Genomic DNA, 18,208 nt, shown 5'->3' with positions numbered 1-18,208 from the left:
AGACTCCTTCCTAGTCTGGGCCCGATACTTCCCCTCATACAGTCCTTGTTAGTTCCAGCAGACATCTTAGGTGGAAAACAGGGGTGTTCTCATGACTGGCAGCCCCCTTTGTTCTGTTCCACTCCCTTTTATTGCTTTGGCACAAGGTGGGAATCTTTTGTCTCTCTGGGTCCCCACCCCTCCTTTTAAATGGAAAAGCACCAGGTTTAAGATGGATTCCAGCATCAGGTGACATGCTCACATGTCCTGTGAGACCCCAGCCTCCATTCTTCCTGGGTTGGCTCACAGGGACACAGGAAGGCTTGCAAGTAAACAGAGCCATTTACAACCAATTGTCCTAGTCAGTGGGAGCCATCAAGATTTTAAACCAGCATTAATGGCCCACACTTTGCATAATTACAATAGGACCTCAGAGTTATACTTTATATTTCTAGCTTCAGATACAAGAATGATACATACATACTAATAGGAGGAATATATTTAGCAGGTTATAACCTTTGATACCTTACAAGAGACCTTTTGCATAAAGCATATCCCACTTACATCATATTCACACGCATAAGCATATTTCCATAAAACATAATGGAGTGCAAAATCACAGCAGGCACCTCTTGTGATAAAGTTTAGAGCTTTCTAGAAGCTTTTGACAGTGTGCAGAGAGAGAGTCTGGAAAATTATGGAATATTATGAAATATAAGTAAGAATAATTGGCACCATCAAGGATCTATATAACGTTAAACATATAGTCTGATGGTTACATCAGCCAATGGTTTATACTGACAACAGGAGTAAGGTAAGGGTGTATTATGTCCCCACTATGTCATGAGGAAAGTAACTGCAGAAGGCAACTGAGGAATTTTATTGACCAATGAAGCACAACTGGATAAACCCCTTGTTTATTTTGTGCTCATGATATTGTCCTGTTTAGTTCAACACATCACTTAAGGGACAAAAAGACCCAGCTTTTGGCAGATAAACTATTGGTTCATCAATAAAGGGAAGACAAAATATATGGTTATCAATGTCCCCAAATAAACAGAGTAGATGGAGAGACACTAGAAGTAGGAAGCACTTTACCTGTCTAGGGAGTGAGATGCGTAAAGATGGTGTCACCATGTTGTATGTCAAGCAGTCTATATTGAAAGCAGCAAACAACTTTCAGAAACTTGAAAAGATTTGGAAAAGTAGTATGGCTGACAGTGATACAAGTATGAATTTTTAATTCATGTCTGTCCTCTTTTATGGAGCAGAGTCATGAGAATCTACAACAGAAATGGATAAGATCAACTCATTCTAAAGTAAAAAAGAAAAGGAGTACTTGTGGCGCCTTAGAGACTAACAAATTTATTTGACCATAAGCTTTCGTGAGCTACAGCTCACTTCATTGGATGCTATACCTCACGAAAGCTTATGCTCAAATAAATTTATTAGTCTCTAAGGTGGCACAAGTACTCCCTTTTCTTTTTGCGAATACAGACTAACACGGCTGCTACTCTGAAACCTGTCATTCTAAAGTAAAAACCTGGGAAAGGTCTTCAGAGTTCACTGGGAAGTATCTTGCAACATCAGAAATTCTAAGGAGAGCAAACTAAACAAAAGCATCAAACATGGTCAGACAATGATGGACATATTTAAGACATGCTTTAAGGATGCCACCAGCCTGACTTCCACATCAAGTAATAATGTGGACACTACCTGGAAAGAGAAGAGGGCAACCTAGAGAAGCATTATGCAGAACAAGGGAGAAAGAAGCCGAATCTATCTGCTTGACACTTAGAACAGACCAGCACCAAACCAAAATCAGTGGTGGAATCTGGATGCCCTATGCACCTGATGGTGTGGGAGGATAAAGAAGAATATTTGAAGTATACCTTTTTTGCGGAGGCTAAAACACTTCTAGAAGCCAAGGCCCTAATCCTGCAAAGGGATCCGTGTCCGCAAACTCATGCCCATATGGACTGGACGCCTTTGCAAGATTAGGGCCTGTGAGATGGCAAAATCCCAAGGACAAATTTAATAGATCCAACAGACTTTCACTTTAAACATCTCTGATCGTTCTCAATATTTTATCTGTATGAATTGTATTAACTTCTAATGACATGAAGCATTCTGTGCTTCAGCTATGGCCTGTTTTTTGATTTCTCTGAATAGTGTGGTCTTGTACAACAAAATCATGTTTAAAATGTGTGGAGGTGGAGAATGAGAAAATACAAGAACATGAACATAGAACTTAAACTCAGATTATTTATTTAGTGAAACCTCAAACCGCATTTTACTGGAAAGCTTGTATGCTGCACTGAAAATGTCTGATTCAGTTTCTAGATATAGTTAAGTTAATGCACTTATTTTCAGCCAGTGGTCTTAATTCTCTTTTTACACTGTTGTGAACTGGGAATAGCTCCATTTAAGTCAGTGGAGTTGTGTTGATGTAAACTGGTGTGAGGGAAAATCTGGCTCAAAATATGCTTAACTGAAAAGACAAATTAAACTAGCCTGAAGTCCCCGCCTACCACGGAAACCATTCTGACAAGAACATCCATTTTCTTAATAAGATGAGCGCTTTGAAATGGAGAAATGCACATGTTCTGATGTGAACTAGGTTTGGTCCTCTAAAAAATAATGAAATGGGATTACGTTTATTCAGTGCATTTTTGCTATTTTATCGAACATAATGACAGTGTTCAGATACGGATAAACTGTGCTTTTCCATTTTCTTGAGGATATATTCTCAGACTTTTTTAAAGAAGTGTTTGGACTAACACAAATCTAAGAGCAAGTAATCTGTAATGTGGAAGAGAGGGTAAAAGATGCAATGAAAGTACAATTACAAGAAAAAGTACAATAAAAATCTTTCCTAGAAAACTGAAAACCAAAGTTTTATGGAAAATTGAGATCAGAGTAAAACTGAGATTATAATTAGTTTAAAAGAAAATAGACCTAGCTAGTTTGGCTCACACGTTGCACTAGTTGTCATTGGCTGAGCCAAACAACTTGACACTCCCACATTACCTGGGATACCTGTCAAAACCAGATATAAATTTCTGCTTTTTATAAGACAAGTGAAATTATACGACTGCATTATCTGACTGCATGATATAACTAGAACTTGATATGTAGCTAGTACTCTAATTGGGGAAGACATATTCTTCTTTCTTCATGCAAGGGTATGGATATTCTGTAGTATTTTATGACTTTAGTCTCTTACCTGCAGAAAACATGAGAGCCAAGACTTAATAATAAAGCCTAAAGTTAGGCACCTAAATAAGTAACTAGACTTTCAGAAGTGCTAAGCACCTACCCACTCCCACTGACTTAATTGTCAAGATGAACTTGGTTTAAAGCAGTGGTTTTCAACCTGTTGTGGGCTGCATATGCAGCTCTCTGTGTTTATGTGGGCCGCAGTAAACCACCAGTGGTGAGGTGGACCTGGTTTGCACCGGTTTGTGTGAACCGGTTGTTAAATTTTGAAGCCGGTTTAGAAGCATTTGTTAAAGGGGTGGGCAAACTCTGGCCCGTGGGACCATCTTGTCTGTCCCGCCTGAGCTCTCAGCTGGGGAGGCCCCCCTGTGAATTTTTACTCACCCGGCGGCACTCCGGGCCTTTGGCGGCACTTCGGCAGCGGGTCCTTCACTCGCTCCAGACCTTCGGTGGCGGGTCCTTCAGTGCCGCCGAAGGCTCGGAGCGACTGAAGGAACCGGTTCTTCAGCTTCTTTCAGCTCATCACTGGTTGCATCCACACACTATACCTGTATACTACCTGTATGGCCCTGAGGATGTCACGTGGGTGGTAGCTGTGTGCTGATAGGGCCGTAAAGGGCCACAGGTTGAGAGCCACTGGTTTCGAGTCTTGTTGAAGGTTTAATTTTCTTAATGTTTTGCCTGATCATCTGTGCAAGGTCTTTAAGTTGAGGATTTTGAATTAAAGCCTCAATCTGAGTAAATTGTTAGATGGATCAACTTTCTATTTGGAGATGCACAAAGATTTAAGGTTTAAACAAAACTCTCACAGTTCAGGGCAACTGAACCTGTATTCCTCTCTGTGATGCAGCAGCAACACCCACTCTAGGCTCCCAGCTGCTTAGCTTTCACCTCTCTTGGGTGGAGACCTGTGTGCGTGCGCGCGCGTCTGTCTCTCTCTTCTCCCTCCCATCCCCTCCAGGGGTATTTCCAAGCTGCACAGTTCCCTGTCTACACTGTTATTGCCAGATTGCCTAATGAGCATGGCATTTGTGTTTGCTTACCCTTGAAAGACAATGAACAAAGTAACTGCCAGCAGTTATGCGTTAACACAACCCTTTTGATGCAAGCACATTTATTCTTAAGGTGAAAGCATTACAAAGAAAACATTAAAAACAATAAAGGAACCTACACATGTTAATAAACTTACCAACGATCACCCTTCCCCCCTCCAACTCCAGCAGGAGTCTTTCTAGCCCTTTCCTAAGGTTTTGGGCCCTCCCTTGAACAGAAGATTCTGTCCATTTGCTGGATCAGAAAGAGGGCCCTGAAGTCAGTTTAAACTTGAGCTGTATATCCAAAACACTTTTCTTTGTCTGTGGGTCTCTAGAGACCCATAATCTCTTTAATGATTCTGAGTCTGACTCATGTGTTTCCTGAATTAAAAAGCTTCATTGATAGAACTGGAAACAAGACTTTAAAAAAGTGCTAATTAGATTCTTGTTCTTAATCTTCATTGTTTCATGCAATCCATTAATTCTTGGCAAAACTGAGTGAGGGAGATGGTGGGATCTCCATTTTACAGATTGAGGGGGTTGAGGAAGGAACTTTGCTTTGTCCAGTTGCTTGTCCTAATCTGCATGTGTAAGGGAGGATCTAACAGCAATAACTAGATTAGTCAGTGTTGACTTTAGCCACATTAAAATTTTGTCAGTTGTGCTCTTTGAAAAGGCATTCCAGAATACATAAAATTGAAAGAGTAGGATGTGACCCAGGAGAGAGGTTTCTAGACCTGTTGCCCCCCCCAATGAGAAATGGAGGAAAAGGTTAGGATTTTGACTTTTACCTTCTTAAGAGGTCTTTGGGAGGGACCTAATATTAACTGCTATCTTCTTGCTGGGGCATACTACCCGTGTATGTGCACTCGGATTGGTGCCTTGGATTTTAGAGAACTAACCTTCTGATTGTCCATGATTTTGGGATGTGTGATGTAATGATGAGCTCTAGAAAGAAGTGCTAATTGAAGATTTTAACATTCATTTTTAAGGCACTCTATTTTCCCTTTGACACTGTTTTCACAGAGCCCATTGTATGAGTCCTGTGCCCAACCTCGGAACGCTTCTGAGCCATAGTTGGCAGCTATGATTGCAGTTTCCTCAGGTCCTCCATTGCCTAGACTGCCACCTTTTAATGGTCCTTCAGTTTCTCGACCTTTGGAGTGGTCATTGAAGTCTCTCTCCCTTCATCCACTATTAAAGAAACAAACTTGACTATAAATAGTTTTTTTATTTTGTCACTAGGGTTAGGTGGAAAAGTTTGTTTTTACTATTTAACTCTGACCATTTCATTGAATCTTTAATTTAGGCCTTGCCCACGATGGGGGACCCGTCTAAAAGAAAGGGATTATTGCACCGGCTTCAGGTGAAGAGTGCTAAGGCTGAGATGCCTACAAGGTCTTCTCAGAAAGGGCCCCAAAGGGCAGTAACCTTTGTGCTCCAGAACCTGTTTCTGCAAGAGGCTCTGGAAGCACATGAGTTTAGGGGACATTCTTCTCATTACCTGAATTTATTGTAAATATGTCCCTTGTCAGTCTAAGTGCATCTTTCAAGTCGGAAATATATTTGACCTGTACTGAACATTCCATGTTTATGATCAAACGATTGAAATGCAGAGGATTTTAAGAATGGATTTACTTCTCATGTGGTTGTTCCTATCTCTAGAACACACTTCTTAGCCCAACATAGATATTTAATTAGACTCTGTGTCGACAAACGTATAACAAAGGTTTCTTTCATCTCACAGGTTTTGGAAGGAAGGATGTAGTAGAACACTTGCTGCAAACAGGAGCCAATGTTCACGCTCGTGATGATGGAGGGCTAATACCTCTTCATAATGCTTGTTCCTTTGGTCATGCTGAGGTGGTTAGCCTGTTACTATGTCAAGGTGCAGATCCAAATGCCAGAGACAATTGGAACTACACTCCTCTGCATGAAGCTGCCATCAAAGGGAAGATAGATGTGTGTATTGGTAAGTATTTGTCATTGATTACATCAATTTACTAAAAATTTAAACACATTAACATTGCAGTGAACTTGTATCGCTCAGAATTGTAGTGACTGTTTCCATTCCACTTGATAGACAAGGGACCAGTTGTTTTTCTCTTCCTTGTTAAGAAGGGTGTATTTTTCCCCCCCATCCCCACGCCCCTGGTAGGCAAGTAAAGAGATGGTAACCTAAAATTTAGTGACTTACAGGATTCACAACACAGTGTTTTCTAAGCTTGCGGTCTGGAAAGCTAAACTGGCACAGGAGCTAAATTTTGATGGAGGAGTAGTCTAATGGAGTTAATTTACCATTTTGGCAGAAACATAACATGAGAACTCTGCCAATAAAATGGAAGGTCTGACTTCTGATAACATCATGGCTTTTTGAGGCTGATCCTGGTATTGTGGTATTCGTCAAACTGTGAAGTCGGGTATTTCCTGTGTTATAAGAAATGAAAGGCTGACCATTTTACTACTATTTGAAAGCTTTGAGGGACTAGTTACAAGACAAACTTGTTCAGAACAGTTATATATTTTCAGCATGTACTGAATCATAGAATATCAGGGTTGGAAGGGACCTCAGGAGGTCATCTAGTCCAACTCCCTGCTCAAAGCAAGACCAATCCCCAACTAAATCATCCCAGCCAGGGCTTTGTCAAGCCTGACCTTAAAAACTTCTAAGGAAGGAGATTCCACCATCTCCCTAGGGAACCCATTCCAGTGCTTCATCACCCTCCTAGTGAAAAAGTTTTTCCTAATATCCAACCTAAACCTCCCCCACTGCAACTTGAGACCATTACTCCTCATTCTGTCATCTGCTACCACTGAGAACAGTCTAGATCCATCCTCTTTGGAACCCCCTTTCAGGTAGTTGAAAGCAGCTCTCAAATCCCCCCTCATTCTTCTCTTCCGCAGACTAAACAATCCCAGTTCCCATAGCCTCTCCTCATAAGTCATGTATTCCAGTCCCCTAATCGTTTTTGTTGCCCTCCGCTGGACGTTTTCCAATTTTTCCACATCCTTCTTGTAGTGTGGGGCCAAAACTGGATACAGTACTCCAGATGAGGCCTCACCGATGTCTAATAGAGGGGAACGATCACATCCCTCCATCTGCTGGCAATGCTCTTATTTATACATCCCAAAATGCCCTTGGCCTTCTTGGCAACAAGGGCACACTTGACTCATATCCAGCTTCTCGTCCACTGTAACCCCTAGGTCCTTTTCTGCAGAACTGCTGCCGAGCCATTCGGTCCCTAGTCTGTAGTGGTGCATGGGATTCTTCTGGTCCTAAGTGCAGGACTCTGCACTTGTCCTTGTTGAATCTCATCAGATTTCTTTTGGCCCAATCCTCTAATTTGTCTAGGTCCCTCTGCATCCTATCCCTACCCTCCAGCGTATCTACCTCTCCTTCCAGTTTAGTGTCATCTGGAAACTTGCTGAGGGTGCAATCCACACCATCCTCCAGATCATTAATGAAGATATTGTACAAAACTGGCCCGAGGACTGACCCTTGGGGCACTCTGCTTGATACCGGCTGCCAACTAGACATGGAGCCGTTGATCACTACCAGTTGAGCCCGACAATCTAGCCAGCTTTCTGTCCACCTTATAGTCCATTCATCCAGCCCATACTTCTTTAACTTGCTGGCAAGAAGACTGTGGGAGACTGTGTCAAAAAAATTTGCTAAAGTCAAGGAACGTCCACTGCTTTCCCCTCATCCACAGAGCCAGTTATCTCGTCATAGAAGAGCCTAGAGCCAAAGCAATTTCAAATAAAATTGAATATTTCAATCATTTTAAATGTATGTAGATCATAGTAAATATTCTTCAGTAATATCTTTCATTTTTATATATTTTCAGTCTGCTTAGTAATACTTTCTTCAAGCAAAGTTCTTTATTTTTAATTGTGCAGACTGGCTTGAAAGTTACTTCTGAAGGAAGCCGTGAAATTGTGTGGTCAGTATTTCAGATCTGGAGGGAAAAAATAACTTTATTATGTAGCCACATCATATTAATGATCATGGTTACAAATTTGAGATCTTAGTTTTAATCTGAGGGCACTTCATTTTATTATATGGACCAATTTTGAAAAACCTACAGTGTTTGCTTAAAGACAGTCCCGACAAAAATTTAGTAGGGAGATTATATTACCAGTGGATAATGAGACCACTAATGGGAGTCCTGTGTCCAGTTCTCAGACAACACTCCAAAAAGGGTGGTGGAAAATATGTAGAGGGCTCAGAGAAGAGCCACGAGAATGATTTGAGAACTGGAAAACCTGCCGTGTATTGAGACCTTAAAACAAAGGTTAAGAGGTGACTTAATCGTGGTCCATAAATAGCTACACAGGAAGAAGAGACCTGATGCTAGAGAGCTCATTTAGGTGACAATGGCATGACAAGATGAGTCTAGATGTGCACAGGAATACATAACAAATTTAAGTGAGGGTAATTGGGAATATTTTGCCAAGGGATGTGGTAGATTTTTCCATCAATTGAAATCTTTACATCAAGAATCATGGTCTTTCTCATGCCATATTAAGGACTTAAATGATTCCATAGAAACCTGTGGTGTACACTTTTTTCTACATGTGTGTGAAATGATTCTGGTGTAGTTTGATCAAGATGTAGATAATTTAGTGTCTGGCCTGTCTGTTTTACCCATTTTAGTATGTCCCTTCCTATTTTATACGGGGCCCTATCTCCAAGTCCTGTAAGTAAATAACTCTGCAAAGCAGACTTGTATACATTTATTTATTTAATTTTCTATGTATGGCAGAACGCTTGTGTTAAGAGGACGTACAAATATCAGTCTTTGATAGAGAGGTTGGTGGAGTCTTGTTCATGCCTTAAGCAATATTTGATGGCACAGCAAGGATTCAGACCACTTGCAAATATATTTCTGCAATATTCTTAGGCTTGGAAGGATTAATTTTTATTGATAAATGTTGATTTCACCCTAAACACACCGACAGATGCTTAGATGATAAACATTTGCAGATAGGAAAGGTAATAAAAATGCTGAGAATTTTAGTCAAAATCCAGAGATTTTTTTTTTAAGACTTTTTGAATTAGGCTTGTTATGAATGGATTCATGAATGAATAGTAACGGGTATGACTTGTTGATTTAAGGATATTTACTTTGTATATTTTGACATGTGATGTTGACAGTTTGTTTTAATGATGTATAAAGATTTAACTTACTTATGCTGTCATTAAATAATTCTGACCCACTCCCACAACTGTGAAGATTTTAAATGGGGGGAAAAGGCTTAAAAATAAACTTCAACTGACATTATACAAAAAATGCTGACATGCATAAAAATAGATTCTGCCAAGCCTAAGTATATTGTACAGTAACTATTTTTACCCAAAGTGTAGATTACTGATATAATTGCTATATAAGAAATTGGCTGGTACAAATCAGTGTCAGGTACTAGACTTAAACAAGTCAGGTGTGCTTTATTATAAAGCAAGAATTTGACAGTGTCTGGAACACTGGCACAACGTATGAGAATTTATTGTTGAATACCACAATATCTGCTGAAACTTTTCTTTTTAGAAACTGTCTACTGACTTTTTCCCCACATGCTTCATTTTGGCTCTTGTTTATTTTGAACATCATCCAAAAGCTAAAATGGAAGATGCTTGCCATATTTGTTCTTTCCTCCCATCTGCATGTCTTGTCCATATCCTCGTTACCATGCGAATGCTGCTTCTGTAATATGGCAGGAGAGTAAACTGGTAATTGAAGAGCATAATGAGCCAGGAAACATGGAAAAGTCATTAACAGCGGTCTTTCAGAGCCACAATAAATGTAACAAGATAGGAATGCTAGAATACTAGCAAAAACTGGATAGTGATTACAATAGATCTGAAGATTGCTAATGGTCTCTGGGTTTCAGATGTTAAATAGTTTTTAAAATAGTAAATGCACACTTCTACTGCATAGTTTTTATATTGCTTAATTGACATTGACATTATTTGCATCTAACTGAACAACATTTCTTTCCCCCAGGTACAACATGAGAGAGAACAAACCATATGTGGCAAGTGTAGGTCATGTTGCTTAATGTGCTACAGGAAGGCGCTTGTTTACCGTGGTGATTAGACAGTATAAGAATCTGTATAGAACAGAATGGAAAGATGCACCTGTTTAGCTCAGAAAATCTGGCCCATGACTTGTAGTCTGACCTGGTGTGTCTCTTTGTCATCTTTGTGCTCTCTATCTTGGAACACCAAGGATCCCTGAGGATGGCAAATGCTTAGCAAAAGTGAACATGTGCTGGCCATTTCTTTCAGGATGACTAGGCATTGAAAATTTGTTTTCATTACTTAGTAATCAAATGTATGTCAGGTTTTGTGTGTTAACACCATTTAATGAATGTGTGTGTTTTTCAAATTGACTCAAGCATTGGAAACAAGAAAACTGTTAGATTGCAAGTTGATGATATTTATAGATCTTTGTGTTGGCTCATCTGTTACTAAGATGCATGTTTAGTGTCTGAGTTCTGCTCCCAGAGCTAATGAGAAGCATTTTGCTCTTAAGTATTGCTATTCAAGATCGAGCACCATTTCATTTGCTTAGGGAAGAACCAAGCAAGAAGCATTTTACTATAATTCAAGAATGAACACTAAATACTCATGGAAGAGTACTGTCAAGTCACAGAAGTGATTTTCAAAGCTAAGATAGGGAGAACGAAGGTTTCCAGTTTGCTATGGAAGACCAAATATGAGGGAACATGAGCGTACTAAGAATTCAACCTTTTTGTTTCTGTACAATGCCAATAAAACATTGCATCTAGCTTAATACTGACCGTTTGTGGTGCTGGGTGTAGGTGTAGAGCACACATGCTTATGGCCAAAATGTAGGAAAAGCTTCCCTTTTTTTTTTTTTTGCTGAAGCAAAATACTGAAAACGAACCTTGATTGATAGTCTTTGCATGCATGTAAATCTTGTTATGGATTAGGCAACTGAAGTTGTATGAATTTCACTTCTGTATGCAGCTTTTTTTCTGCATCACTCCAGATACTATGAATGGAGACTGAGCATCGTAACTTGTTACAACATCCTTTGATATCTTTGGCTTTGTCTATACCAGACATTTTTCCAAATACTTCCCACAACTGCTGCCAACTATTGTAAAGAGAACTTCGTTATTAGTCTCAGTAGGAACACTTGAGAAATCTTTGGATTCTTCTAGAACCCTTCTGCATGCTGGAGGAAATCAAAGCAATGAAAAGGAAGAAGCTAGTTTGTTGCTATTGAGGTACTCCTTGGTTCATTGTTATAACACAGGGGCGGCCAACCTGAGCGTGAGAAGGAGCAAGCATTTACCAATGTACATTGCCAAAGAGCCACATTAATATATCAGCAGCCCCCACCAGCTCCCCCCACTCCAACCTGCAGTGTGTCCTGCCTGCCGGCAGGCCACCAATCAGTGCCTCCCGTCCGCCATGATCAGCTGTTACGCAGTGTGCAGGAGGCTCTGGTGGGGAGGGGAGGAGAGCGAGGACATGGTAGGCTCGGGGGAAGGAGTGGAGTTGGGGCAGGGCCTGGGTCAGATCAAGAGGTTGAGCAATGAGCACTCCCCGGCATGTTGGAAAGTTAACATCTATAGCTCCAGCCCCGGAGTCAGTGCCTATTCAAGGAGCCGCATATTAACTTATGAAGAGCTGTATGTGGCTCCGGAGCCATAGGTTGGCCACCCCTGTTATAGTGAGACTTCAGCAATCCAAGAGTTCTTGCACCAAGTGGCTCTCCTAGAAAGTGTGGCATATGGCCAATCCCCTGTAATCTGCAGAAGTCAGGACCTCAATAATACAGCTCTTCTAGCTTTAGCTTTTTCCTCTCTGGGTATGTCTACACTGCAAAGAAAAATGTGTGGTGCTGAGACTCAGAGCCTGGGTCAGTTAATTCAGGCTCATGGGGCTTAGACTGCAGGGCTGAAAATAGCAGTGTAGATGTTCCCACTTGGGCTGGAGCTCTGAACGGGAGGGTCTCAGAACCTGGGCTCGAGCCAGACCGGGAAAGTCTATACTGCTATTTTTAGCTACAGGGTAGCTAACTTTCATGTTAAAAGAAAAGGAGTACTTGTGGCACCTTAGAGACTAACCAATTTATTTGAGCATAAGCTTTCGTGAGCTACAGAAAGCTTATGCTCAAATTGGTTAGTCTATAAGGTGCCACAAGTACTCCTTTTCTTTTTGCGAATACAGATTAACACGGCTGCTACTCTGAAACCTAACTTTCATGTTGTACACATTCCAAGACTTTGTTCAAAAAGTCCCATTAGTCCAAAGAATATTAAGGATTCATCAGCAATAGTTGGTCTGATGTCAGATTTTCTTTTATTTTGTATTATCAAGGGCTATAAAAAGCTGTTTTCTTCAGCGATGGTTATAACATTTTTAGGGCTGTCAATTAATCGCAGTTAACTCACGCGATTAACTCAAAAAATTAATAATTAAAAAATTAATTGTGATTAATCACAGTTTTAATTGCACTGTTAATATAATACCAATTGAAATTTATTAAATATTTTTGATGGTTTTTCTACATTTTCAAATATATTGATTTCAGTTACAAAATACAAAGTGTACAGAATACAAAGTGTACAGTGCTCAGTTTATATTATTTTTGGTTACAAATACTTGCACTGTAAAAATTACAAACAAAAGAAATAGTATTTTTCAGTTCACCTCATACTAGTACCGTAGTGCAATCTCTTTATTGTGAAAGTGAGACTTACAAATGTAGATTTTTTTGTTACATAACTCCGCTCAAAAACAAAATAACGTAAAGCTTTAGAGCCTACGAGTCCACTCAATCCTACTTTTTGTTCAGCCAGTCGCTCAGACAAACAAGTTTCTTTTCGTTTATGGGAGATAATGCTGTCCACTTATTTGCAATGTCACCTGAAAGTGAGAACAGGTGTTCGCATGGCACTTTTGTAGTCGGCATTGTAAGGTATTTACCTGCCAGATATGCTAAACAGTCATATGCCTCTACATGCTTCCATGCTGATGATGCTTGTTAAAAAATGCGTTAATTAAATTTGTGACTGAATTCCTTGGAGGACAATTGTAAGACTCCTGCTCCATGGTTTTACCCGCATTCTGCCGTATGTTTCGTGTTATGGTAGTCTTGGATGATGACCCAGCATATGTTGTTTGATTTGAGAACACTTTCACTGCAGATTGACAAAACAGGAGTGGGTGGTTAAGATTCTGTGGCCTGCATTGTGCAGGAGGTCAGACTAGACGATCATAATGGTCACTTCTGACCTTAAAGTCTATGAGTAACACAAGGAAGGTTCCAATATCAGATTTCTAAAGCCAGACAGATCACTCACCCCAAGGTTTAAAAATTTAAAGTGCCTTCCAAAATCTGAGCGGGATGAGGTGTGGAGCATGCCTTCAGAAGTCTTAAGAGCAACACTCTGATGCAGAAACTATAGATCCCAAACCACCAAAAAATAAAATCAACCTTCTGCTGGTGGCATCTGACTCAGACAATGAACATGCGTTGGTCCGCACTGCTTTGGATTGTTATCGAGCAGAATCCGTCATCAGCATGGACACGTGGAATGGTGGTGAAGCATGAAAGGACACATGAATCTTCAGTGCATCTGGCACATAAATATCTTGTGATGCTGGTTACAACAGGGCCATGTTCTCACTTTCAGGTGACATGTAAACAAGAAGCGGGCAGCATTATCTCCTGCAAATGTAAAAAAACTTGTTTGTCTGAGTGACTGGCTGAACTGAAGTAGGACTGAGTGGACTTGTAGGCTCTAAAGTTTTACATTGTTTTATTTTTGAATGCAGTTATTTTTTTGTACGTAATTCTACGTTTGTAAGTTCAACTTTGATAGAGATTGCACTACAGTATGTGTATTAGGTGAATTGAAAAATACTTTCTTTTGTTTCACAGTGCAGATATTTGTAATAAAAAATAAACAAAAAAATGGACACTTTGCTTTCTATGTTGTAATTTAAATCAATATATTTGAAAATGTAGAAAACATCCAAAAATATGTAAATTAATGGTATTCTATTGTTTAATTTTTTTAATCGCTTGACATCCCTAAAAATTTTTTAAAAAAAAAAATCTGATAGCATGCTGAATTTGTGGTTCCAGTGATGTCATAATCTATAATAGCAATTTAATGGTAGATTTTTACTAGGTGTGTTCTGACCAGAGATCTCCACAGGAAGCAGGGCTCTTCGAGTGCTACTTTTTTCACTTAATCTGTCTGCTGGAATCACAAAATAAAGATTACTCTTTTTTTCACCATAGGAAACCCGTCTTACGACGAGTATGAACTAATAGTCCAAATGTTTCAGTTCTTGCTAATATGTGACAGCAACATATTTTTCCTGCAGAACTTTAACCCTATTTGTTAGAAAGGTATATCTGTGGATTCGGGGAGAGTGGGAAGGAGTCACCATAAAAATAACATCCCCACTTATTTATAGAAATTAGGGAGTGGAAGTGGAGGAAATTCTATGATCTGACTCATACAGGAGACGTGACTAAGACAGCATGGTTATTTTTGGCTTTAAAATCTAACTTAAAATCTAAGCTTTAAAAACTAACTTTAAAATCTAAAAGTTGACTAAACATGGGAATAGTGCATAATAAGCATTAAGGGATATAGAAATGTTAGAATGCCAAAGAATTGAATTACATGTCTGTGCCGTTCCGCTCTGGTGGTGTCCGGACCAGTGATCTGCTAGGCCACTCCAATCCTCGACTCTGGGAGCCAGCCTTACCCTGCTCTGCTGTGAGAACCCCCACTCCTGGGCTGTTCACGCACAGTCTCTGGCATGTAAGCTGTTCCCAGCTACTTGTAAGTGAATTACACTAGCCAATATTTCTGGTCCCAGACACAACCCTAGGAACCTCTGTCTTGCAGTGTCCAGTTATACCCTCTGGACGCTGCAAGCTTATGAGAGTTTGTCAGTTTAACAAAGAAATTGATATGTACCAGGCTTGTTATCCCAAGGGGAGCCTCTGACACACTGCAAACCAAACAGATTTATTAACTATAAAGATAGATTTTAAGTGATTATAAATCAATGCATAACAAGTCAGAGTGGATACCAAAATAAAATAAAATATATAAGCACACAGTCTAAACTCTCAACCCTATTAGACTGGGCAGCAACTAGATTAAGCAGTTTTCTCACCCTACTGGATATTGCAGTCCTTAATATGCAGGTTTGTTCCTTAAACCTGGGCCAGTCTCCTGTGTTGGAGTCTTGTCGTCTTCTCAGTGTCCTTGTTGTTTGCAGCAGAGGTGGGGGCAGGAAAAGGGCCCAGTATGTGTCCACTCTGCCTGTTTTATGCCCTCAGTCCATGTTCTTGTAGAACGTAAGTCCAGGCATGTCTGGGGGGCATTGCTGAGTCTTTCCCAGCAAGGTTGAGCAATTCCCTGGTGGGGCCTCATGCAGGCAAGTCATTGCATTGGAGCTCCCTTGCTGGACAATGGCTGTTGATGGTTTATTGACACCCCACCCGGACGTTGGTTACTTTCCTTGCTGTTGCTTCTGAGGACCCAATACCTGGCTGATTTCCCCCAACTTACAGCATGTTTTAGTGACCACCATACTACACAGTTCTCATATCATATGCATTAATGATACACATCTATGGATAGAGAAATGACTTCCAGCAGACCATGACCTTTCCCCTGATACCTTACAAGGCATGCTTTATATGTAAGATCACGATTATATTAAAATGAGGAATATGGGGGTTACAGCGTGCTCCCCGAAGATATAGAATATCACAATGTCTCATTGACAAACTGTTGAAAAATAGGCATGTACTGGAATGGAAGTGTCAAATGACCACAAGGTGAATTTAAAGTAGGTCAAAGATGGCAGAACTGATTGTCATTGTGTAAGAAACCACTTTATTTGGAGAGGAGATATGTCGAATTTGATGACACTGTTTATGAGTTTTAAACTGTTCTGAGCACTCTTAAAGTGGGTTTAATTCTAAAGCTTCATCACTGGCTTTCAAAATACATTTTCTACCACCTACCCTGTGGGCTTTGTGGATTTCTAATTTTGTTCTGATCTTTTTTTGACTGAAATGTCAAGTCAGACCCAGATGCCATTCAGAGAGCATAGTTGGTGCCTGCCAAGTAGAACTTTGTGGAGCATGGGAGGCTAACTACACATGATCAAACACTACAGATCAGGGCACTCAGAATGAAAATGGGTTTATACAGAGCAAGACTGGTTTCAAATGTAATGCTATGGTTGTGGGAAAACATAAGCAAAACAACAATCATTCAAGCTTTTACAAATATTCACATTCCTTGAAGGAAAGTGATACTGAAATACTGTCTGAAAACAGTGACAAGAGAATAGTGTCTTTACAAGCTATGATGCTTGGGTGATTGTCTACACTGATTCTACTCTTGGTGCATATGTGCCCCATGTGTGTGAAATCAGATTCTTTTTTGAATAGCAGTACCAGTTGTGGCTGCACTAATGCCCATCCCTCCCTCCAGAATATCATAGCTCTGGGTGTAAGGGGCAGGGCAGGGTACCCATCGCTCAGTTCCTCTGATTTGCTCCTGGTGCAAGACAAAATACTAGCAGTGCCCATGTTCCTCATGCGACATAGCCATTTCCTAGGTCACTATTGTCGGAAGATCCAGACAAGCACACGCTTTTGGGGTCTCATCAGATTGCTGAGTGGATCCTATTGCTGGATCCAATGTACATTAAGCCTCTGGAGTCTGAATCAAGTACAAGCATTGCCCCTAGCTTGGGGGGTCTATCACTCTTAGGGTGAAGATCCTCTGTCAAGTGCCCCCTTCTGAGAGCTGAGACATCTTGGTTAAGCTGCCTAGCCTGTTAGCAGTGCTAACAACTTAGACTTCACCATAGTTTAAACGCACTGTCTCTTGTAACTCAAGCCATGTCGGTATTCTGGGCCCACAGTTCCCCTCTTCAAGGGAAACTTAATTCGTTGTAGCACATACCTCAGATACTTACTTTGGACAGGATTCTGAAACCTCATTGCTCTTTCCTTAAGCACCAGAAATAGAGTACAGATCATACAGAATGTAAGCCTAATGTAATGCTGCTCAGTCTTGCCCACCATTCATTTGTGGGGCAGGGGACAACTGTCTGAATTATGAGGTAGGCAAGGTTCCCTTGTCTCATATTCCTGCATTAGTTTCCATTTGCTTGAGGTGGTGGAATGGCTGAAGATGCAGAATAGATCAGTTCCTGCCCTGTATATAACCACCTTGTCTCTCTGTATGAGGTGGCTCCCAGATCAGCCTCCTCAGGTGATCCCAGACCCTTACAAGCTGATTTTGCTGTCTTGCAACCTCTCCCCTGACAAACCAGTCCTCATGGATTGGAGCCAGACTGCTGCGCTGGGTATCACAGCATGGGGAGTAGGTGGCCAGCCCTCTGTGGAGAAAGAGGTGGTTAGGGACTATTTAGAAAAGCTGGACGTGCACAAGTCCATGGGGCCGGACGAGTTGCATCCGAGAGTGCTAAAGGAATTGGCGGCTGTGATTGCAGGGCCATTGGCCATTATCTTTGAAAACTCGTTGCAAACGGGGGAAGTCCCGGATGACTGGAAAAAGGCTAATGTAGTGCCAATCTTTAAAAAGGGGAAGAAGGAGGATCCTGGGAACTACAGGCCAGTCAGCCTCACCTCAGTCCCTGGAAAAATCATGGAGCAGGTCCTCAAGGAATCAATCCTGAAGCACTTACACAAGAGAGAAGTGATCAGGAACAGTCAGCATGGATTCACCAAGGGAAGGTCATGCCTGACTAATCTAATCGCCTTCTATGATGAGATTACTGGTTCTGTGGATGAAGGGAAAGCAGTGGATGTATTGTTTCTTGACTTTAGCAAAGCTTTTGACACGGTCTCCCACAGTATTCTTGTCAGCAAGTTAAAGAAGTATGGGCTGGATGAATGCACTATAAGGTGGGTAGAAAGTTG

The 18,208-nt window shown here is 40.7% G+C and overlaps 1 protein-coding gene across 1 annotated transcript in view; it reads left to right on the top strand.

Moving 5' to 3' along the window:
• The window catches only part of TNKS (tankyrase), a 275,303-nt gene that overhangs the window by 11,291 nt on the left and 245,804 nt on the right, over positions 1–18,208 (top strand). Inside the window, exon 2 of the mRNA XM_037896522.2 lies at positions 5,980–6,204. Within this exon, the coding sequence (XP_037752450.1) occupies positions 5,980–6,204 (225 nt within the window). The remainder of the gene's footprint in view (positions 1–5,979; positions 6,205–18,208) is intronic.

The sequence above is a fragment of the Chelonia mydas genome, chromosome 4, assembly GCF_015237465.2.
Source record: "Chelonia mydas isolate rCheMyd1 chromosome 4, rCheMyd1.pri.v2, whole genome shotgun sequence".
NCBI lineage: Eukaryota > Metazoa > Chordata > Testudines > Cheloniidae > Chelonia > Chelonia mydas.
The sequence above is the reverse complement of the archived record's forward strand: the minus strand, read 5'-3'. Positions and strand labels throughout refer to the sequence as shown.